This window comes from Acanthaster planci, linkage group LG20 (genome assembly GCF_054643075.1).
Source record: "Acanthaster planci isolate LZ-2023a linkage group LG20, COTS_SCS, whole genome shotgun sequence".
NCBI classification, from domain to species: domain Eukaryota; kingdom Metazoa; phylum Echinodermata; class Asteroidea; order Valvatida; family Acanthasteridae; genus Acanthaster; species Acanthaster planci.
Genome location: NC_141796.1, coordinates 212,773 through 236,677, shown reverse-complemented (window position 1 = coordinate 236,677; position 23,905 = coordinate 212,773). Strand labels below are relative to the sequence as shown.

Here is a 23,905-nt window from a genome sequence, read left to right as displayed (position 1 = left end):
TAGAACGGACTGTACATCTACCCGTTATTACTGTTTGCTGTTGCAATAGCGCCCTCTGGTGCAGGACATGTAAGAGTTGGTACAACACAATGCACGGTACCTGACACGGCAGTCTGGTTTGTATCTTCAGGACTTCCCAAAGTTCTTGTTGCATGCAAACCATGCCTAGCCTTAATTTTTCCATGACAACCCCAACATTTGGTGCAAGGGTTACATTAAAGTTCATGTGGTGAAGCTGACTGCTGTTAGAATGCACTTACTTTCAAGCCAGTTGCAAATGGTTCAAGGTATTTCCCCTTGGGTAACAAGATAGACTGCATTCACTTATACATTTTGAAGAAAGTCTGATATTGAATAGGTTTTGAAACACAAAAAATTTCTGTTTAAGTTGCACTGTGGTCACACTTGACGTTTGGGCCATTTTTAGTGTTGGAGCGTTTTTGGCCAGGGGTCACTTCAAGTAGTCAAAATCATTTCAATGCACACCTGGAAGAAAACTCCAAAACAGCAAGGATTGGTTTAAGTATTTTATTTCAAAACATTCTTGTTAAAATGTTTAATTGCCCCTTAGATAAAATAACCATGAGAAAGCTAGACGAGCATGCTACAAATGCTTGAAATCAAATGTTGTTAACGTTCCCTTTTGTTTAATCCAGTTGGAGATCAGGTCAAGGAGGTTGAGGAACTTCTCAACATCACCTGTAACTGTTAACATAAGAATTTACAATAACACCAGACTGCACCCTGCAGCCAATTTCATAGAGCTGCGTTAGCACAAAATTTGGTCAAGCATGAAAAAACCTTGCTTGACAAATCAGGTTATCAGCCAAATCTCCATGTGATGTATACCGTTTTGGAGTGGTGTTCACCTGTCTTTTGGTTAGCATGACAACCACACAGATTTTGAGCTGGTGACCTTTGTTTTTTAAGCAAGGTTTTTTGCGCTTAAGCAAATTTTGTGCTTAAGCAGTTCTATGAAATTGGCCCCAGTATGTTATTCAATTTCTAAATCCACTCAGGCTACAATTTCAAAATGATTTTTAAAAGAGAAGTACACTGCTACACAGACTTGTCTGGGTACTTTCATTCAGTGAAAACATAACTTGGGAAATAATTGCATAGTCCCGTTATGGAACAAGTTGAAGGCATCATTTGCAAAGAAATACATGTACGGTCAGTGTCACCATTCAGCTTACCTACTGCTGACGCTAGAATTTTATTTCAAATTAACAAACCTGGCTTTTTCATTTATTCAATAACCCTCCTATGCAAAGACACATTGTTGAACCAGTTGTTTTATCAGTCCAAACCAGTCAAATTTCCCATGTACGTGTCTGTGTAATGGGGGAAATCAAGTGGAAGGAATTTTGACTGTTTTTGACAGTTACAACAAAAAAGGAGGGTTAAACAAAACAATTACAGTATAAACATGAAGACTAATTCAATACCAAAGCAGTTTTATTCGCTGTTAGTCTAGTTGGCTGGTCGGGACAATATAAATAAAAATGGAGGAACACAATGCATTATGGGATGAACTAGTAGAACATTAACGTTACTGGAAATTTAGGATCTGCAAAGTTTATTTACTTTTTTGGCCATTGTCAGAATTTCTGTCAAATTGATAAACACTTGATGCCACCAACACATCTTGGCTGCTCACGTTAGATAAACCCGCTGTATAAAAAGTTTATAGGTAGATGCAGTAAAGAATATGAGTTGAAAAAATTCAGTCCTCGGTATCTCCACAACTATGAATATTCATGAAAAAATATTCATGTTAAACAAGCATTTATCAATAAATGACAGCACTGACTCGTCCATGGGTCACAAAAGTCAACAACTGTCACAAATAATTCAATAATGGACAGTGTGTGGAAAACAGTACAGAGATATTTCTTATATCACTCTACGAAAATCAGCGTATGGTTTTACATTTATAAATGTTCTTGAAAAGAAATCAACAAACTTCCCCAACCCTAACTGCCAACAAATAAAATGTAAGTTAATTTTTAAGTGATTTTAACTGGTAGATCTGTTTTTGAAATATCAACGGTCAATAATGTTAACAGCTACTGACAGATTTATATTTCTGGCCCAGTAGATTCTGCTGCTCAGGGTCCATATGTTGCTTTCGTTTATAAACCATGTCCTATTTATATGGACGACCAGACTTCTACCACTGGCAATACTTTTACATGTTCAGTCTTGGAGCGAGAATGGCCCCGACAAAGGTTCATTTATATCTGTAATTTTGGTAGCAGGTGTATGAATGATACATCACAATACACTCTGCTACGATTTGTTTTGTCAGTTACCCATATATCTTGGCAATATATGGTAGGCAAAATAGTGGCTGAGATATTAGAAAGGGAAGGCCTAAACTGGTGGCTGGTCCTGTAGAGCGATACTTGTGGCAAATCTCTGCTCCCTTTATTTCTCTACAAACAGGATCATTACTCATAACCTTCTGCACACTCATGATGATAATAGACTAGTGACAAGTCTAACAGATATCTTTTATCACCAGCAAGTATGCTAAGCACAGGTGTATGCTGCAGACTTCAAATCTTCCAAATGTTTTGTGTAAACCAATGCCCAGGTTTTGAGTACGACATATTTACCCAGACATCAATTCCATGTGACAAGTTGTCAATGTAAAAGTTCACTGTGCTGTGACTTTCCAAAATTATGTTATACCTAACTCCATAACGCTCCTTGCTGTTGGGCAACTTAGCATTGTCCGCATGTGCAGAGAACCAAATAGCTGCAGTAAAAGCATGAAGACAGCAAGATTAAGTATTCTCAAGAAATCAGGCCCATTGAGATGCCATAAAGCAAGAAGGCTTGATGGAGGTAATAGATATCTGTCCAAACATTTTGTACACATTCCGTTACAAGCCAGTCCTGTCAGGCATATGAAGTATCTACATGCAGCCCACAATTCTCAACGTTATCTCAGTTACGTTAAAAAAAAACCTCAACACACGTGTGTAACATTTACATAATTACAATCAATGGAACAGAAAAACAATCATTTAAATAGGTGACTTTTTGGTTAAGGATGGGGCAGCATAAACACAGAGCTAACAAATGATTCAGAGGCCACACCCATAAAGTAACTCCGCCTACTGCACAGCCACACCCAAATAACAGCCACAACTACACTTCGCCATCAGCCACAAACTGGTCCCCAAGAAACTTGCCCTTTAGATAAACCTCAAAAGAAAAAGCTGGGATGTTGTCTTTGGAGTACTTTCGGGTGTTCCTTGAAATGCGTTTATGGTGGAAGAAAGTAGCAAATAATGTCAGCGAATCAACCACATGATGCAGAAGTGGGCGTGGCATCTGAATTAATTGATTCAATGGGAGAGAGACATACACACACAGACATGGAAGTAGACAGATAGATTGATACCATCATACTTGAAGGCATCTTTCAAAGTATTGGCTACCGACATAACCTCCCCGCATCGATGACCTCACATTCTGCTCAAACAACCTTCTGTTGTTCTGGAGGACATCTGCGGCTTCTTTGTTAAGAGGATCATCTGGGTTGGGTTCCTGGAGAAAATGACCAACAAGATACTGGTCAATTACGATGCAAGGGTGATAAGCTATCCGCCCCGAGTTGAAGTGCCCCCTCACTGACAAAAGAAAAACCGACAAGTACAAAGATTTCCAACGTTTTTGGCGTGCAAACGAAGACCATACATTCCAGAATAATTTGTTGCGTGTACTCGCTCTCGGCGTCAAACACACATAATCTTACGCACCTATGCAGTGATGTCATACCAAAGGGCTGTCAATTTCATTAAAAAACCTGCCCTCTTTTTTTCCTGCTCAGAGTGGATAAATCTACTGGTCATTGCACAGGAAATATCAATGTACTGCTTTTTGTCGATAAGGGGTGGCTGATATATAAAAAATCAGTATCGCAGTGAATAAGTCCACTGGTCATTGCTTGGGAAATCAATGTACTGCTTTTTGTCAATAAAGGGTGGCTGAAACATTACAAATCAATATCATAGTCAAACTATTATTAGTAATTTTAATATGGTTGGTAATGGCAACTTTGTGAGACAATTTTAACTAAAAACTAAAGCACACAGAAGTATTGCCATGTGGGAGCCCATTAAGAAAATGTTATCCAAGGTGAACTGTTCCACTTGAGGTCTAACAGAAGTAAAATGAGTCTCCCTCGTATGTTCCACTCTATCTACTCACCAACAGAAGAAATTGCAGTCCATAAATGATTGAATTGATTGTGAGGACAGGTTTCCAGTCTTCCCTGAAAAAAAGAGAAAAGAATATTTATATTTAATTCTAAGATTTCTCAAAAGGACTGCACTCTAATTAGTCAAGTTACAGAAAACAAAGGAAGTGTACAAAGCACTTTCCTGATGTTTTTCTATTCACAATGACACTTTTTTTATCAGAAACATTTCTTACCTTAGTATATTTAAACAGACATTTCCTTCCAGGTCGATGTTTGGGTGGTAAACCATTGTTTCACATTTCACCTTGGGTGCATCATGAGGGTAGCCTGGCCCAATCTGTGTCAAAATTGTCAAGAATTCTTTCCTTAGTTGGCCTGTCTCTTTTTAACTTGAACAAATCCCAAGTTGTGCTTATCCAAGGCACTGCTATCCTCCAAACAGAGTGTCACAAATCAAAAATAAATACATGTAAATGATACATGTAGTACAGCGTCAGTTCATCTTTCTGAAATCCTTCTTACAATGTTTGCTTAGGTATCATAACATTACATTTAACCTGTATCACTCACAGCTGGGTTTGAGAAGACAAAACCCTACACTAAAATTTAGCTTTCACTACGTACATTGTATTCATATGATCTTGTTTTAAAAAATCTCGCTGTCAAGCTTCTTTGACAGTGAGAACCTTCAGAAATATATTCACTTGTAGTTGTTCTAAGTCCCCCAGCTCTTATGACAACAAATCAGGTTTGGTTAACTTTCAAATGTTGCTCAGCATTTCAGTGTTAATCACACACTGAAGCTCACCTTAAAGCTGAAACAGAATCTTCCATTTTTGTAGAAACCCTGAAATAGAAATCAGTAAAATGTCTTAACAAAAGATTTTAGAATTTACATTTATCTGAGTATCATAGGCAGAACATCAGCCAAAGCAAGGCAGAGGGTGTTTAAAGATGACATTAGTTCCAGAAATATCAACATGTCAATACCTAGTTGCTTTTCTTTGTCATGGTCAATGGTGTTTTTGTTTAGAATCGAACTTTTTTTCTTACTGCTCGAAAGGTCTTGATGTTTGTGGATCTTTGCAGATATTTAAATCTATATTCCATTTTCTAAATGTTATAAATGTACATAAAACTACTTAAATGTTGGACTTGATGGTCCATCAACAGTTTGTGAACCATTTTGACGTATCTTTCAATGTTTTCACCATTAGCCAAGCACATTTTCTTTCAGAGTCACAAATCTTGTGTACCGTCTTGATAAGGTGATGTAAAGTCAGATATTTCCAGAAGGATTGACCACTCGTGGCACAGCTTGATTAATCATGTTAATCTGGTTCTTCTTTTCATATTTACCTCATCTGGCGTGATTACAAGTTTAAAGTTGAGTATGTCATCGGGATCTGGGTATTCTATCCGACAGGTTTTGGGAAGATTGAGATCGTTGATATCTGGAAAGGTCAAAGAAAAATTGGGCACGCTGTTGTAGTTGGTACTATGGTAGAAACGGGAGTGGTAGAAATGAAGGGGTTCATTACCATTAGCACCCTGTTCCTATCATAAAGAAACAAAGTCCATGTTCTTAAACTAACTAACATTTTGATCTTAAGGAACCATAACTCAATCCTGATAGGCCTAGTTTAGGTAAATTTTGACAATATTAAAGGGAGTTTTATAGGGCAAAGATTGCACGGGCATGACCCTGTGACAGGAGCTATATACAGTATATGCAATCACACGTATATGAAGCCAAACCACGGTTCACAACCATGCACAATGCATGACATCTAGATGCTCAACCAAGCATAAAAACTTCACATGTGAAATTAGGCTCCTATAACATTTGGGCTTTATTTTCCTTTAAAAAAAACGCCATGGCTAGTGTTACGCCAACCATAACGCATCTCCCATTATCTATCGTTGCGGCACTGCAACTGCGAAGGCGCCAACTTAAGTGCAGATTTCGGACTTTATTTCCCTTTTAAAAAAATCCTCCGAAGCCTCCGATGAGAAAAGAAAAAGATTCCTGCTTAGGCCTATACAATTAGAAACCAACATAAATAAACAACTATGGTATAATAAAATAGCCCAAGCGCGGATTCAAACTCACACTAGTGGTTCCAAACCTGCCACCTTGACCACTCCGCCTCAAGCATTCAGCGATCCAGGTAATTTTAAAATATATAAACCGTCATCATGATCAGCTACGTCATCGCACTTGTGCAGTTCAGTGCCATAGCAATAGAAAATGGGAGATAAGTTACGGCTGCCGTAACAATAGCCACTTCGCTAAAAAACCTCCTTGCCCCCAATTTCCACCCAGGATTCGAACCCACGCCCCATGCATCACAAACCATTATGCTATGCTGTAACCGCTTGACTACTGCAATTCACACAGGTTGACGCGTTTTTACTGTTGATATACCAATAAACGGCTGCAACGCAAGTCTAATACACAGTGAGCATGGCAATACAAACACAACCACCGTGCTTTGTCTTCATACATATGGTTGCATATTTCTCTGTGACAAGCATGACAGGGGATACTCAAAAGTCAAACATCCAAACATTTCAAACATGATGATGTAGCATTGTAGGAAAGGGATCAAGATCAACCATAGAGGAAGTTCCTCCGTGGATCAACCGTCAATACAACTGACTAACACGAAAGAACTGCATTACATACATGACACAACTTCTAAATGTACATTAATATGCCGTGTGTGGTAGGCCTACACAAGTGACGAACTAGTGACATGCGTATTACCTTTCGTGAATCTTAACTGTGCTGCTGAAGCTCTTTTTTGATTGACACCCGCATTCTTTCCGGCTGCTTCTCCGTCTTTTTTCTCTTGTTTCAAGGAAAATAGCTTAAGCATGGTGCATCTGTATGGATCTTTGTTTCTTATACTTCAGAGGGGTAAAATATTAGAACACTTGATTACTTGGAAACGGTAGATTTCTCCGGAGATTGGCGGAGACAGTAAGGAATTTCATTCAATTACGTTGATACCTAATAAACATGGCGACCTCCGTGAGCTGAGTAGACTGGTTCTCAGTCCCTACATTGTTCATCGGACATCATGGACAATGGTACAATGGTATGGTTAGAACCAAGCGCCGCGAAGCCTCAACATGAAAGTGGAAGAATCCATTTTGCGATGAAGAGGAAACTTTGTAGCTTCGCTTAGAAATTTCAGAAAGTTAAATTCCAATTTTTTGAGGTAATTGTCAAGATTTGATCATTTGAATAAATATTCACATAAATTGCCAGCGGATCCCACCAAATGAGTCATACGGCCATTTTCCCCAGTGAGTTTTAGTTTGCGAAAAGCAAACAGAGGTCTTGCCATGATGTACATGTTGACGTTCGTGGTCCTACTCATTTACATTTTGCGAGATTTTTGGGCTTTCGGCTCGAAAAGTGGCTCTGACGACTTTTAACTCACAGAATATGGAGGTCCTGACGTTTCAATTATATGACTCAGCAGTCATATAAACTTGTGCATCTAATGTCTGTTTAATCAAAATGACTTTCAAAGTTGCGTTTTATTAAAACTGGCCAAAAACTGAACGCATATTGCTTCCTAGTTTTAGATCAGGCATTAAGTTCATGTACACAATATACATGTACTTTGCAAACTCATCTCGTACGTTGCAGAAATGTACGTTACGTAATAGGTTCGTCAGCTGTGCGGCACGGAGTAGTATTGTTGATGGCTCACGCTGATTGTACAGCTGAAAAAGTTGAGTCGAAATTCACACAAAATCCAATTTTTAAAAAAATCATCGGAATTCTTATTTATGAACCAAGTATTTCCTAAATTGAGGAATTTTTCATTAGAAAATAAGCTTTTTACAATGGTTCTGGCTGAAAATAGGTTTGCCGCTCGCGTGGTTACTTTCTACAAACAGATTCAGAGCGAGAAAAACTGTCACCACTTTCGTCGATCCCGTGCGTCCAAATTAAAAGTTTAAGATTTGAAACTGATTCGGTGGTAACCGTGGTATCTCTATCACACAAGGTGCATGGATGGTGACCACATTTCACTGGAATTTGAGGATCTTTGTGGAGCTGCAATCTGACTAAATAATTTCGCTATCTTGAACTGGGAAAACGACTGTATTATGTGAAGAGATCTCACTGGTCGAGTTGTCCTAACGGACGACTTGGCAAACGGTCGAGTTGTCTCAACGGTCGAGTTGGCAAACGGTCGAGTTGTCCGACATCCCACATGTACATCATAACACCCGACAGTGTCACCACCATTCCCATAATTCCTCCATGTTCCTATATAAGCGGAACATCATCATACCCCTACCCAAAAAAATATCCAAAAGCATTTTTAAAAAGGCAAGAGAGGCACTTTGCAAGAATTCACGTTTTATTTCCTTACTCAACACATTATTTGGGGGCATATAATAATGGTTTCACCATATTTTTAAACTCATGCACTTTATTCCATGGTGTCGTAGGCTATTTATAGTCATTTATAAACTTGCATCAGTCAATTCTTCAATCACGTACCTATTAAACATACACCATCACATTTTTACAAATATCACATCACATGAAATTATTATTTCAGTCTAACCATGCTGTCAGAGGCACTCGTTATGCAAAAATCAAACACTCTCTCCACTCTTTCAGAATCATAATTACAAACTGCAAACCTAGCCGACCAAACAACTTGAAAACATACCCCATCATTAAAACGAAACAAAAACAAGAAATCTAAAAAATGTCCAAACAATCAGTAAGCATTGACTGACAATTTCTAGCAAAAATAAAAATGGACTGTTAAGTTGATTAAATTTTGGCAAACAATACAATCAAATAAGTTTTTACTGCAGCAAATATCTATAAGCTTCAAGTTCAATTTAATTACAAGATTACAGGCTTTTTTACTCTGCCAAGCAAGCAAGGAATTTATAAACAGTACTGGTTACTGTTTTACATGAAAAATCAAAGTACAATCATTGAATTTTAACATGATAAGCATACATGAAACCTTTTTCCTTTTTAAGGCAATTTAATGATTGATAATCTCCTACTTAAATTAACCTTGGTCAAAACATGCAGAATACAACACTCAGTGAACTTTTAGTTCATTAGAAAATTAAATGGCAAAGCAAATGCAGCCTAATAAATTAACATTCCATTAAATATTTTGATTAGTTACTGTCGGTTTTCATCAGCTGTAATCTTTCATGCCTCTTTAAGACATCTAAAATATATATTTCTCAAATTAAAGTTGTGTGTTTTAAACATTTGATTAACATAGAAGCTTAAAATTTTTATATAATTGTGTGTCTGGTTGAGTTGAGCTTGCATTGTTAGACTCTAGGTATTCAGTTTATTCAGTTTAAACAAGTGGTTAGATCTTGGCTAGGTGAAAAAAGTCCCTCAAAGCAATCTTGGAATTCGTCCATTTCCAAATCACAAACGTAATGCAACTGTCATTGACATTCCTGTCAAACATTAATCTTTGTGGTACAATGTGAACAGCAGGCATTGACAGTGAAATTTGCAAAACAAAAATGCTATATTCCATGCCAGAAATGCTGTCAACATTACAAGTGCACAAGACAAAAGTCTTCTTACAACAGCCATAAAGTGAAGCACCAAAATGCTCCATATTTTAAATAAAAGAACCAGTAAATTAACAGTTATCCACAATCCTGAATTCCTATATAAAAAGCTGAAATGTGCACAGTCCCTTACAAGTTCTAGACATGGCTTCAATAAACAATCCCAAATGAAACCATGTAAGGTCAAAGGTCAATCGATCTTAATATTTTAGCAAGTTGAGTTTTAGTGGTTCTTTGTTTGTCAGGAAGCTGAAAAGTTGGACCATCCACAAAATCAACCGGCTGCAAGAATTAAAATATTTCCTGAAAGGAAATAATGTGGCTCAGCACAGTGATTTCACTTGCAAAGCATCCTTGCTATGAGAAAACTGCTTGTCATGATGTTGAAACACAGAGTGTGTATTCCTCCAATATAAACTTTTAAAACTATAAAAGGCACACATCTTGATAAGAAACTGAAATCGTGCAATTAGGAATAAAAAGTGGTGGCATACTTAGTCAGGACAAAGTACAACCTTGGTACATTACCAACAGAAATCCTTCATGCATATGCTAACAAAATAATATCCACTTTGGAAAACGCATATATAAACACACACCCTAAGCACGGCATTTCCTCTTTACGATAATTAATCATGTTGGAAATCAACAGTATTTGTAAGATTTCAATCAACACTTTCCAATAAGACAAAGAACACAAGTAAATCACCACATTCACTGCAGTTTCCCTTTATGGACCATTTCAGTATTCCACATTTACCTGGGGTAAGTAATCCCTATCTGTGCAAATGATGATTCAATATTAAGCATTTTCATTAGTTCGTGGGCGGAGTCTTGTCACATAGGGAGGGTCTGTTTGCTTTTTCAAAGTAGGTGGGAAGTCATTAGTGTACTTTGACACTAACTGATTTTTGATCTCGTCAGAATCAGAATTGATTGCCACGGTTTCCTTCTTTTTGTTCCCACTCTTAGGTTTCTTCATCTTCCAGTTCAAAAAGCGAAATGAGATGCGGTGAATGCAGAAATTCCACACTGTCCAAGACAGTATGGCTAGGATGCCCAGGAGCCAACAGATGGCGATGTGCCGAGGAAATGGTTTGAGGATCAGTTGAAGGTCAAACTTGAGAGCAATGAGAAGCTCAGTGAGGATGATGGCCACCATCACCCATGACTGCTGACCCAACGTCTTACATTCCCTGCGTCCAAACAGCCAAATGGAATTAAAGGCCAAAAGTTACAGAAGTGTCACAATGGATGTCTGCATGTTGTCTCAAATGGGGCCCAACACACACAGTGGTCATGTCAAAACCTTTGGTAAGTGTGAAACTACAGCTGGGGTTACCCAGAATGCAATGGGGCTGCTTTCTGGGTAATCTGGGCACCAGGTGGGGACTATTGCCTTGTGGGTAATCTGGAAGCACAGTACAATGCCAAAAAGCCTCACAGGCGGTGGTTGATCAATTTTCAAAAGGAAAATAATATTCTGAGTCAGACAATAAAGTAATATTTGTGTGTGACTACTTACGGATCACTCATGTACTGAAATGTCTCCCTCAGGGCACAGGAACCAACAAGGACATACAGGGCCAAACGAAGCCAGTTGAGGTGATGTGGAGGGGGAATCCATAAGATGTACTTCAGATAAAATGTATTCAGCTCTGCCAATAAATACTGTCCAACAATTTTACAAAATAGTGATAGTGATGGAAAAAAAATTAGTCTTGATATTTCATAAAGCACAGTAACAATAGGGTTACACAATCCACAATTTCAACAACAGGTGAGCTTTAAAACAACCAGCAAATTACATTGAATGACTTCAACAACAAATAATCAACTCACCAATGAAATAATGCCAAGTACAGCAAGCCAACGTGTTAAGTTAGCAGTTGGTTGCCACTCAAACCGAGTCCAGCTGTATGGCGTGAACTGGAGGAAGATCCTCTTCAATTTTCCACTAAAACAATAAACACAACCAATAATAAAATCATCAATTTGTCAAGATTTTAATGTTTGTTTTTCCATTTTGGCTGGTTGCTTCCAATTACCATGGGCTCTGCGCTGGACCAAGAGAGGGTGCAATTTTCCTAGCAACAGAGGCTCCTTTAGTAGTAACGTGCTAAGTGCTAAGCAAGTGCTACAGTCGCATCACTACCAACAAAATGAGCACTCCTAACCACCATGGCATTTTTCAACCAATGCGGGGTGCTCATGACAGATATCTATTTCTCAAAAATACTTTAAGCACACTTGGATATCTGGAAAATTTAAGAAAACTCAATGTGGAGGCATAAACATATTTCTGACAAGACTTTCAACTCTACACAGTTGACACGACATCGGGTCTAACTTGTTATTGGCTGTCTCACCGGTAGGTAGGTATCTTCCATAGGCCTCGCCACTGGTACGTCTTCATGTTCAGATAGTTGAGAGTCTTCATCCCTAGCCAAATACCAGCTCCGTTACAAACGATGACATCAAGAACCCACTACAACAGATGTCAAACACAATGACTCATTGAATGAAGGAAATATTACTTTGTGGTTTAAAATGTGACATTTCTACCTTTTGGCCAAAGGACATCACAGCAAATAAATACACTATGGTTAGTAACTCATGGAAACATACGTGATCCCACCAACACTCAGCAAAGTTGGGCAGTTGATGCTCCAGAGAGTACTCCAAGACTTCAAACATGATGCTGATGACCCAACATACCCAATAGTCCCTAATCATTAACATCTGTGAAAGAAATAGCCATATATGGTCAAAAGAGGTGGGGCTTATGAATTCCAAATTCAATCCCAGAGTTCAGGTGCCTCTGATCACTATACATGTATTAATGTTATCTCATTACTTGTTACAATGAAAAAAGAAAAAGACTTGAGGGCTGCAAATAGAGTCTAATCAATATCACCCCACAGTCAATGCTTCTTACAAAGTGGGTTTTCCACGAATAAACATGCAGGCAAAGCACAATAATGAGCTGTGACTTACAAAATATCGTAAGTCTCAAATTTAACCTTTTTAGTAGAATTCTTCACCAGGTGTCTTCTCTTACCTTGAAGAACCAGCCCAATAGATGACCCACAACAAAGACATCCACCTTTTCCTGTAGAAAGTTAAAAGATCACAATGTCAGTAGAAAACAAACTTGCTCAAAATACACAGGCCACAAGCTAGCCACCCGAACATTCAACCAGCCAACCAACTAGCCAGCCAGTCATATAACCAACCAACCAACTAGCCATCTGCTCATTTAGCCATTTTGATATACAATCAGTCAGTAAACTGCTAAGCCAACCTGCAAGTCAATAATCTAACCAGCCATTAACATAGCCTCTTATAATCATTTAGCACTGTCAGGAACAAATGCATGTATCAAAACGTTATTCTGCTCAGTGTCAATTAAGTAAAAGAAAAGACTCACCCACAAATTGTGCCAGGGTCCTCCAGGATGACCGTCTGGATCATAGATCCTGCAGTCTTCCGCGTATGATTGCTCTGGAAGAGGCTTCCCCAGTTCTGGATCCAAGTAAGCTACAAGTTGACGAGCATTGTCTACAGTCTACACAAAGACCCACACAGGACCACAAACCATCGGAAAGTTACTGTATGTAAGAGACTGTTCAGAATTAGTTCGTAGTTAAAGACCAAAACACAAAACTGGTTTTGTCAAGTTGGGAAGTAATACCTGGAAAAGCAGAAAGACCAGGGCCAACTCATAGACTACACTCAGACAGACAACCAGTCTCCATAAGGCAGGGTGTGGTCGTTTGAAGGGACCATCTCGCACCTGAGTCATTCCGAAAACGCAGAACACTACAACACAAGCCACAATGCCCCTGGAAGCAGAAAAATCACAGGTTGGACTATCTCTGTAAGATATGTCTCTTTTGAAATTTTAAATTGGCTGTGTATTTGAAACTTTGCGTTGTACTTTCTCACCTTTTGACATTCCAAGTGACGTCATTAGTTTGATCCTCAAAGAGCGTCACATACAACAGAGATCCAATCATACAGATTAATGCTGTGATGGAATGAGCTCTCCTTAAAATAAAATAAAATAAGCAAGGCAAATATAAGAACCTCTGGTAAAAAAAATTAACACATCAGGTCAACTTTCCTCAACCTTAAGTTAAGATGTTGGAAAGAAATACCTTCTTTCATAGAAAAGTCTTGAGGAGAGCCAAATATGGTTGAACAGTTGGAAGAAAGGCAAGCATGTTTAACCAATTCTATTTTGATATCATGAAAAAAAACTAGTTTCGAGTCTCTGTCAACTTCTTTTCCCAATCTACTTTTCTGTTAATTTAAATTTTTCTGTTTCAGTCAAATTTACAATATATTTCAAATTTTTACTTGCTTTTATGTGTAGCTATAAATGCAAATTTTAAACCTATTAGAACTACATGGGGCGAGTGTTCCTTTTAACACAAAACTTTCAACAGAAAGGTCAAGAAAATCTTTGTGCAAGTGTGGTAGGGTTAATTTATTTTAGTTATTATTTTGCATTTTCTAATATTCTGCTTTATAGGAGAAGTTCTCCTGTACTTCCTTTTTTATTGTATTCACTGTAGCTGTCCTGTACAGATTTGCTTTAAATGGAGTAACTCCCCCGGAGCAATAAACCACATGATGTGTGCATAATCCCCTCCTTTAGGTTACATGTACAGAATCATTCAAAAATCTTCCTCCTTTCTTTGTACAAAACACACTACAAACTGTTTTTGCTCCAGCTCATAGAAAGTAAGCCCGTTACTGACTCACCAGAAGTATGTCATGGTGCCATCATCCTCCACATTCGTCAAGAATGAAGAAAACGACGGCCTTGATGGCTGGTTCCCATTACGGGGCACCGGTTGTCCAGACTCCCTAGTATATTTTGTTGCCATCTTGACCAATTTGCAGCTTGAACTTGCAACAACTTAACTGAACACAAATACAGTAAAATAAAAATTAGGCCTCGGCCTAGATTTAATGAGGCCATCCTAAAGGTGGAATCATTGGGCTTCTAGAAACTTGTGGCAAATTAAAGGATGGCAAGTTTTCAAAAAATAGTTAGTCACAATTGAAAAACTACTCTCGTGAACTTTAGAGGTAGGCTGCCACATCGATCTGTTGTTAAAGCATTTTGGGGAAGATTTAATTGAGAAAGTGGAATTCTTGCACAAAGTCAAGTAATTCATATACATGTCTATAAAGGCTGGATTCAAAGTAGACCTACAGCATCATAACCTCACTAAAACATGATAGAGAAGGGTGATAAAACTTAGGCATGTTAGGTATAGCATGTTTCTACCTCCATGGGCACAGCCATTGGGATGTCTTTTAGTTTCTAAAAGCAGAATTAACTACGGAGCTCCAAGGCAGAATTAATCAAAACTCATTGACCATATAATTGAGCTTTGTTTTTGTTTTGGTTCTTTTACAACACTCATACGGATTACAAATGATCATCATACACAAAAAGTGCATTAACTCAAAATAAAAAAAATACAACATGAACTTAACTGATCATTTTCATCATGTTTACCCCACTACCACAGTCATGACAATTACATATCCCAGCAAGCATTTGATTGGTCATGTTCTAACCTACATATTTACCAAAATTACCAAGTACCATTTTACAAATACTTAAAATAGTCTAGGCCTACCCGCACCCGCTGTCTTCTGACTCTGAGGAACGTTCCTTCCTAAGCATGCTAAGATCCTCCATGCCTCACGTACTTAACGCACGCTTGCTCAGCACAACATGAATAGGCCTAAGATGACCACGTGAATTCTGCTGTTGTAGTGCAATCCGCACGTGAAAAGAGTGCGTAACACCTGTCGGGCAAGCCTAAATTAATTGCATGCGTGAATTCAGTATTAACTTACCACCGGGACCTGTCCACCCCTCCGTATAAAGACCTTTCTTCCGAAACCATCTGACGACTCACGACGTGTACAAATACCTACGCTAAATAAGGGCAAAGCTAGCAACACAATGGCGAAGCGCCTGTCGCCGGCTTGATATTAAAGCTTACAATGTACATGTACACAAAGGCTACGACATCGGTTGCTCGTGCGTGAAGCTCAGTCAGCTGCAGTATGGTGGTCACAGTTGACTGCACCGCGCCCAAATAAAGTAAAAGCACTCCCTCTACAGTTGAAATTTTGCCAATGTTATTCTTACTCCTAAACTAGCCCACAGTCCATCTTCTGAAATTTGGACTTCTACACAATTATTTCGAAAAATTTGCTGCAAAGTTCTGGTACTGGAGGGGCCGGGCATACGTGTACATTATCGACGTATGTAACGTTCTGTTGAGGGCACGAAACGTTCAGGTTTGGAAAGAAGATGTAGTCATTTTTCGTTCTGGGTTATTGCCCTTATCAGCAGGCTGACTATTCAGGCTTTTTAACCTTCGACTTGTCTTAAAAACACTGCGGACAAAGTTGGTCAAACAACCCTTTACCAGTGTAAGTAATTTCGCTTATTGAAAGGATACTGTTGACTGGAAATGTTAAATATTTTTTATGCCCAACGTGACGTCTACTTGTTTATGCGTAATTTTATGCACATGTTTAATTAATTGTAAATGAATGGTTTGAATATAAAAAACCTTATTTTAGTAGTATGCCTAGGCCGGCCACCCCCAGAACTTTGGGGTTCAATGTTCGCTCCTCTACCCACAGTTCTGGGGGTATAGGCTGGCCATGTAGGCCCCAGATACTAGTTCTAGGCCTCCGGTCAAACATGATTAATGTTAAGCCTTGTCAAACCGCAGGTGATTTTGCACAATGTTAGAAAGGCACCATGTGAAGGAAAACGTTAAACAGGGCAGTGTTTGCTCCTTTCTCGTTCCTACCATGCCTTTCTTCTACCACCAGTAGCATGCAAAATCACCCATGTGGTATAACTTAAGGCTGGATTGATAAATTGACTGCTGAAAAGGCATGATAAGTAATGAATTAACATTAAACCCTAACACTCCTCAGTCCTCCAACAGGTGAAGGATTGAGGAGGGTTAGGGTTAAACCCATTGACAGGGCCCTTTGTACACCCCTTACCCCCAGAACTGTGGGGTCCGACGTCCGCTCCTCTCCTACGTGGAGAGAGGAGTGGACGTCGGACCCCACAGTTCTGGGGTATATACCCCTCTGTCAACATGAGTATCATGGAAGCATATATGGGCCCTGTTATCGGGTCTGTGCTCACACCAAGCAGAATAAGGCAGGCCTAAAGCAATTTTTCGATATACATGTACATGTATTGTGCATGTACATGTACGTTAATACAACATGGACCATGGGTATAGTCCTGATGAGGCCATGAGAACAAAAGTTGTAGATTTGCATCCTAATAATTTAAAAAACACATGAGGCATTTTCTCATTATTCATTAGTTTATTTCAACCTCCAAGAACAGACACTTTTCAAGTATAATACTGCCAAACTACAACCAAAAGTCTTGCTGAGGGATGAGCTACATGTTGGCCTTTCATCAGTTTATGGATCAGGTCAAATAGGGATCATCACAACAAAAAGGATGGGCAGTAAAGCGTACTTAATAAATGTGCAAGCCGATCTGATGCACATGCTCGGCCATAGCTGAAGCAGACAATAATGACATTTTGTAAATAATGTTTTTTGGGGGGGGCAGTGGCCGTCATTGGACACAAATCTGTAACTACTATTCTCATGGCCTAATGGATGGCATGATGTGGTATCACTGGCATACTGTTGTGGGGCTATTGGGTAAGTTGAAACCCATGCTGTGTTATCAGTGTCAGTAGCATTGCCAGGCACTGTTTGATGGGGAGGGGGGAGGAGGTGGGGAGGGAAGGGGCAAGGTAGTTGTCTCTCTTGTCCCACTTGGTTTCATACAGTAGCCAGGATCTTCTCAGACAGGGCATAAGTTCCCATGGGGTAGGGGATATCCACCCTCCTTTGCTTCACTTGTGAGTACTTCTAGAACTATTGGTTTGTTCCAAATTCGGAAAGGCAGAACATTATGAGCCCAATAGTTCATGAAGTAGTGAGAGATCAGGGCCACTGTTTTCATGCAGCATAAATTGATAAAGTCACTTACCTGGTCTTTTTTTTTACCAGTGCACATCGGTTTTTTGCTTTGCCATGGCAACAAGAGGGATACTGAGCCTTCGTTTTAATCAAGATCATGGTGAGATTTGCTTGTTGCAAGGGTAATTTATATTTTGATGTTCCAAATTAATTTTTTAAGCTTTGGAAATGGACGTGGGATTCATTCACTAAAAAGTAAAGGACAAGGGGCAACCTTAACTGCCAACAACAGTCACTCGAAAATGGCGGTCTGCAGTGCAGTGATGATGGCATACCACTTATGGCACAATTCAGATTATTTCTTTAAAATGTAACTCTTAAGTACCCCTTCCAGGTCAGTTACATGCATAACGGTCAAATTCTTGGGGTTTTTTTTAAGGTTGCTTTTCCTGTGCAATGGAAGGAGGCCTGCGAATTTATAACATAGAACCCTTGGCAGAGAAATTAAGATTGGGTGAGTACTATTGTAATCAACTTCATTGATGATATTGATTGCTAGGCAAATATGAGGATGTTATCAGACAGTGTGTCAAAATGTGGCTGTAAGGCTCGATTTCCCATTCTTTATTTTATGATTTTTTTGTTTGCTTTTTAATTATTTCCAGACAAAGATGAAGTTGGTAGTGTTGCACAGGTTGAGATGCTGCACAGGACCAATCTGATTGCCGTTGTAGGTAGGGATGTTCTTTCTCTCTCTTTCCTGCCTCTTTTCTGTGGAGAGATTTTATTTTTAAATGTCTGAAAAAGGGTTTGCTTGAAAAAGAGGATGTGTGATTTTATTTTAATATTTAGAGCTATATTTTATGGACAACACGGTGCACCACTGAAATTTGATAAGAAATATCGGTTAACAATTGCTGTCAGTGTGGAGGTATATTGCTCAGTTATTTCAAATGTTGTCCTTTCTTTGCCTCGTTTTGTTTGTCATAGGTGGAGGTGCTATGCCCAAGTTTGCTGAGAATACCATCCTCATTTGGGATGACGCTAAAAAGAAGTTTGTCTTGGAGTTGACATTTCCCTCCATCGTACTTGCTGTTAGACTTCGAAGAGACAAGTATGCTAAGCAATTTTTTTCTTCTTTTTAGATATTTGTTAGAGCTAATTGGAGAAACTACATTTACAATATTTAATCTTTAGGAGTGTAAAATGTTCATAATAAAAATGTTTCCGTTGTAATTGTTGTAAATGTTTAATACAGAAATGAATATGGCTCTTTATGTTTATTTTTCTTCTTTAGGATTATAGTCGTCCTGAGAACTAGAATATTTGTGTACAGCTTCCCACAAAATCCACAGAAATTGTTCTCGTTTGACACAAAGCCAAATCCAAGATGTAAGTATGCCATGAAGTTATTAAAGAAACTATCATCGTGTAGATGGTCTAGTGGCAGGGAGATTGGGGATAACAAAGTTTCACTGCTTAGCGCTGCTATTTACTTATGTCAGTTGCTAAGTGAATGTGCGTTTACTTGTTTTAAGCAGGTCTTTGTGAGGTCAGTCCCAGCAGTGACAAACAACTCTTGATCTTTCCTGGTCACAAGCAAGGCAGCATACAGCTAGCTGATCTTGCAAACACGGAACCAGGGACATCAAGTTCACCGGTAACCATCAATGCACATCAGACTGACATTGCCTGCCTTGCCGTGAACCAGGAGGGAACACTGGTAGCCACAGCATCTGTTAAGGTATTTTTACCCCAAAACAAAGCATGCAGTGGTTTAGAGCTGATGCAGCTAAGGGGGATAGCCAAGTGTATGAATCAAATGGTAACCTTAACTTGAATTTTATTACCGTCTGCCAAGTGCTGTTTAGTGTAACCTTAACACGTTTTTTTTATCATGAGAGGTTCTGGGGTTTGCTTTTTGTTTTGCAGGGAACTCTGATCCGAGTATTTGACACATCCTCAAGGAAGCTACTGGTTGAGCTACGAAGAGGGGCGGACCCTGCAACACTGTATTGGTAGGTATTGGAATTGGCTGGGCTGGGTAGGAGAGTGGGTTAGATGGGGGTGGGTGAGTTTGGGTAGGGGTTGGTTAGCTTGGGATGGGCAGTATTAGGTTGGGGGACTGAGTTTGGAGAGATTGATGAAGAAGAAGGGGTTGGTTGGAGTGGGAGGAGTTGGATTGGATTGGAATAGGTTGGGTGGGTTCATTTGTGAGGGATGGAGTTTGATTACTTAGGGTTGGGTGAGGTGTGGCATTGGTGAGGTTAGGCTTGGGTTGGTTGGCAAGGATTAAATGTTTTCTTTTCAAAGTAATATGTTATGTAGCATTTGTCCCCAGCATCAATTTCAGCAATGACTCGGCGTACCTGTGTGCCTCAAGTGATAAAGGAACAGTCCACATATTTGCCCTGAAAGACACTTCATTAAACCGTCGATCAACGTAAGTGGTCTGAAAATTTCTTACTAAATTAATGACCTTTTCTTAAATCATCTGTGGCAAGTGAAGGTCACCAAGTCATATTTCCTGAAAATTAATGAATCGATACATGTATGTTTATGTGACTGTTTTCATTTCCGTATTACATTTTACTTCAGAATGCAACTTAAATTTCTGCAACTTGACCTTTCTCAATTTTAGCTTTTCCAAGATGGGTTTCTTGGGCCAATATGTGGAGTCCCAGTGGGGTCTTGCTAATTTTACCGTTCCTGCTGAATCGGCTTGTGCGTGTGCCTTTGGACAACAGACATCCGTTATTGCTGTCTGCGTGGATGGAACCTTTCACAAGTACGTCTTCACTCCCGATGGCAACTGTAACAGGGAGTCTTATGATGAATATTTGGAAATAGGGGATGATGACGAGTTCTAACTTAGTAGACAGATGTGTGGAAGAATGCATCTTCCTAATGATGCATTTGGAATTATTGTCAAGGATATAAAGTTATAAATGGACACGCTTGCTCAGAGGAATCATTCACACCGTGATGGGTTGGTCAAGAATGGGGTGTAATTTTTAATACAACTTCCATTCCTGAAGTTAAGGAAAACACTGTTCATGTACATGTATCAGCCTTGATAAACTTTAATGTAGTTCTTAAAAACTCACAATTATGGCCACTTTTGGTAACTTTCATCTTAAAGTCTTTAAGACCAAAAAAATAATTTACAACTTAATTTCAGTATCATCTGCAGATTTGCAGTACACAACAAGAAATACGAAGTCTGGTAATCCTGTATTTGTTTTCAAGTCTTAGAATGGAACTAAATTTATAACTCTGAATGACAAGTCAATTCCACTCCGAAGTAACCAAGTGGCCCATTTCTTCTTTTGTGATCTTGTAGCTTGTACCTGTATCTATAAGCCTATATCACTTCTTGGATTTTAATGATGCGTTTGGGATAGTGAGGCTACACGTTAATGAACAACAACTGTATATACATACAGCATTATGTAATCCGAATAATGCAATGCAGTGAGGAATCCTTCTATGTTCAAATATAAAGGATTATAAATGAACAGTATGCTAACAGTTTAGTGTACAGCAATATTTCTTGAGCTGCAAATACAAGAAAAACAGTAATTACACGTAGATGTACAACAGAAGACAAGTTTTTACCTGCTTTAAATTTAACCCACTTGGAAAATAAGCCATTTTGCATTGAAATGGCTTCATTTAAAAATTTATACATGTATATGCCACAGTTTTGTGCAGAAGCTAATTTAAATGTATGCCTATCACACCATTGTACATGTACATAGTCTCCAAAAGCGCATCACTTAAATAAAGCCATATGAATACCAGAAAACTGAAACATTTTGTGAATGATTTTTTGAGACTCAGGTTTCTTATTAGTGCAACTGAAACCTTTTAGATCTCAAAGAAATTTAATCAGTCACATTCTGAAAATAGCAAGATCTATTCAAATGTAATGCAGTTATAAAATTTACACGGATGTCTTGTCCATAACTATACAGTTTTTCTGAAACAAATTGTAACCTACACATCAGTGCTTTGAAATATAAAATTTGGTTTTTTCCCACTAGGTGGTGAACAACTATTTTCATTTCTTTTACTCTACTTCTTAAAGTCCTCCACTTGATAGACATTCCTCTATTAGATTTCAAACACTTGTGAGATTCTCTGTCATTCTTCAAACCTTTTTGTCCATTCTACTTCCATCAAAAGTAAAGATGCAAGCATCTGTCATAACAATTTTAGAACTAGATTTGTGGTGTACAAAACGTCTAAAGCTTGAAATGTGCATACATGTACATAAAGCACTAGATGGATGACTGAAGCTTGGATGTCACTGTACAAGAATTGTTGGAGATGTCTCTGTTCAAGATTCCTTGAAGATGTCTACTTTCTTTGGCTGCTGTTCTTTCCCCTTTATAACACCGATGACTATCTTTCCCTTGGCACGTCCAAGCTCCACTGCCTTCAAGGCTTCTGGGGCTTCCGTGAAAGGAAACACTTTATTGACTACAGGTCTTATCTTCCCCTCCTCAACAAGAGTTGCAATCTTTTTAAGTGCTGCCCCATTTCCAGTTGCAAAGGCCCAACGATACTTCCCTCCAATCTTAGCAGTTTGGAGAGCTTTCTTAATGAGGGAAAAGCTAGCTGCAAGACTTCCTACAACTGCTCCCTGAGCTTCGATGGATTCCATGATTGGTGTCACTAGCGTGACGTAATTAGCCCCCTTGGCACCATTCAGCAAATTGATGGAGTAATCCTCCACTTTGCCACCGACTGTGTCCAGGATGTAGTCAAAGCGACCCAGCTTCCTGAGTTCTTTTTCAGGATCAGTGGTTCTGTAGTCAACAACATGATCAGCTCCTAGACCTCGTACAAAATCTACAGAATCGGTACTACAGGTGCTTGCAACTCGAGCATTCCAAGCTTTCAGGAGCTGTATTGCAAAGGATCCAATGCCACCAGCCCCACCGTGAACAAGGGCAAACCGACCAAGCGCATTTTCTGGACGGAACCTTGCTATTGCATATGTTGCACTCCATGTTGTGATTGCAACATATGGCATTGATGCAGCTTCAACATGGGATAGGTTCTTGGGTTTGAGGCTGATCTCTGCCTCCGTCGTCAAGACATACTGAGCATGTGCACCCTGACTGATTTGATTCACTGTCCCCCAGACATCCTGTCCAAGCTCAAACTTTTTAACTGCCTTCCCCGTTCCAACAATGACCCCTGAGCAATCACGGCCAAGGGTCAAGGGGAATTCCCCTCCAGGTTTGACCTTACGACCTGTGTTCAGAAATGTGGCTGCATACCCTTTTCGCATTCGCACATCCAAGGGATTAACACTGCTAGCATGGACTTTGATAAGCACCTGATTGGGTTGGGTAATTATCGGAATTGGTTTCTCTACCAGCTTCAGTTTATCGTTGCCACCATAGCTCTCAATCTGCCATGCCAACATTGTTGTTCCAGAATCATTCAGACTCGAGAAGGATCGGACAAAACTGATGCTTCTAAATCGAGGTGATGATGAGAAAGCCTGATGGTGCACCATTATACAATTCAAACTTTTCTTGCAAGAGCCTGAAGAGGACATGTTGATGAGCAGAATTCCTCTCTGGCCCAGAGGCAGCTTAGCTAATAGAAGAGGTCTTCCCTTACAAACTGTCCTATAAATCAGATAACCATTTCCCATGATGCTTTGTGATGGCCAACTCAATATCTCTCTGGTCAGTTTGAACATGGAGGCAGAAATACTCAAATAGATGACCATAAACTCTCCTCGCGACAGTAGGGCTCGCAGCCAAGTGTTAAGATCTCGAATATCAGTCACAACTTTCGAGTTGAATTCAGTTCCTGTGGAAGCCAACATGCACGACCAGATGACCGGTGAATGTTGGAAATAAGAGTACATGTAGTCTGAACCGTAAGAGCCGGGCTACCTCGTGCAAACTAATTTTTGATCTCATTTAAATATTTTGGAGGAGCATTTAATAACGTCAGTGTCAGAGGTCACTTTAGTTGGTATCCTGCCTGGAATGTTACAATTTCATGTAATGCAAGATCAGTCATGAACACCAGTGAAATTCGTGTCATCAGTTTAGC

The 23,905-nt window shown here is 39.2% G+C and overlaps 4 protein-coding genes across 9 annotated transcripts; 1 reads left to right on the top strand and 3 right to left on the bottom strand.

The window, feature by feature from the left end:
* Positions 1-514: 514 nt before the first annotated feature.
* On the bottom strand, positions 515-7,261 carry ube2m (ubiquitin conjugating enzyme E2 M). 2 transcript variants are annotated; one of them, XM_022228075.2, is made up of 7 exons: positions 6,987-7,261; positions 5,576-5,670; positions 5,025-5,063; positions 4,450-4,553; positions 4,225-4,288; positions 3,416-3,561; positions 515-2,764 (listed from the first exon to the last, which is right to left on the bottom strand). In XM_022228075.2, the coding sequence occupies exons 1-6, from the start codon at positions 7,096-7,098 to the stop codon at positions 3,418-3,420; spliced, it is 558 nt and encodes a 185-aa protein (XP_022083767.1). In that variant the 5' UTR covers positions 7,099-7,261; the 3' UTR covers positions 515-2,764; positions 3,416-3,417. The 2 variants fall into 2 exon arrangements, with proteins under 2 accessions (XP_022083767.1, XP_022083766.1); XM_022228074.2 differs by having other exon boundaries at positions 515-3,561.
* A 1,322-nt stretch (positions 7,262-8,583) lies between these two features.
* On the bottom strand, positions 8,584-15,854 carry ptdss2 (phosphatidylserine synthase 2). Of its 2 annotated transcripts, none has more exons than XM_022227872.2 (11): positions 15,695-15,854; positions 14,582-14,743; positions 13,760-13,861; positions 13,506-13,656; positions 13,242-13,379; positions 12,873-12,923; positions 12,440-12,553; positions 12,181-12,299; positions 11,654-11,768; positions 11,337-11,482; positions 8,584-11,007 (listed from the first exon to the last, which is right to left on the bottom strand). In XM_022227872.2, the coding sequence occupies exons 2-11, from the start codon at positions 14,704-14,706 to the stop codon at positions 10,614-10,616; spliced, it is 1,455 nt and encodes a 484-aa protein (XP_022083564.1). In that variant the 5' UTR covers positions 14,707-14,743; positions 15,695-15,854; the 3' UTR covers positions 8,584-10,613. The 2 variants fall into 2 exon arrangements, with proteins under 2 accessions (XP_022083564.1, XP_022083565.1); XM_022227873.2 differs by lacking the exon at positions 15,695-15,854 and adding an exon at positions 15,472-15,649.
* On the top strand, positions 10,982-21,635 carry wdr45 (WD repeat domain 45). Of its 4 annotated transcripts, none has more exons than XM_022227876.2 (10): positions 10,982-11,125; positions 17,912-17,981; positions 18,261-18,335; positions 18,487-18,555; positions 18,812-18,935; positions 19,119-19,213; positions 19,363-19,565; positions 19,754-19,839; positions 20,163-20,264; positions 20,463-21,635. In XM_022227876.2, exons 1-10 carry the CDS (start codon positions 11,066-11,068, stop codon positions 20,689-20,691), a joined length of 1,113 nt encoding a protein of 370 aa, XP_022083568.1. In that variant the 5' UTR covers positions 10,982-11,065; the 3' UTR covers positions 20,692-21,635. The 4 variants fall into 4 exon arrangements, with proteins under 4 accessions (XP_022083568.1, XP_022083567.1, XP_022083570.1 ...); XM_022227875.2 differs by having other exon boundaries at positions 19,360-19,565; XM_022227878.2 differs by having other exon boundaries at positions 10,996-11,125; positions 17,912-18,003; positions 19,360-19,565.
* Positions 20,808-23,859, bottom strand: rtn4ip1 (reticulon 4 interacting protein 1). Its single transcript, XM_022227870.2, has one exon. It carries the CDS (start codon positions 23,712-23,714, stop codon positions 22,164-22,166), a length of 1,551 nt encoding a protein of 516 aa, XP_022083562.2. The 5' UTR covers positions 23,715-23,859; the 3' UTR covers positions 20,808-22,163.
* Positions 23,860-23,905: the final 46 nt, after the last annotated feature.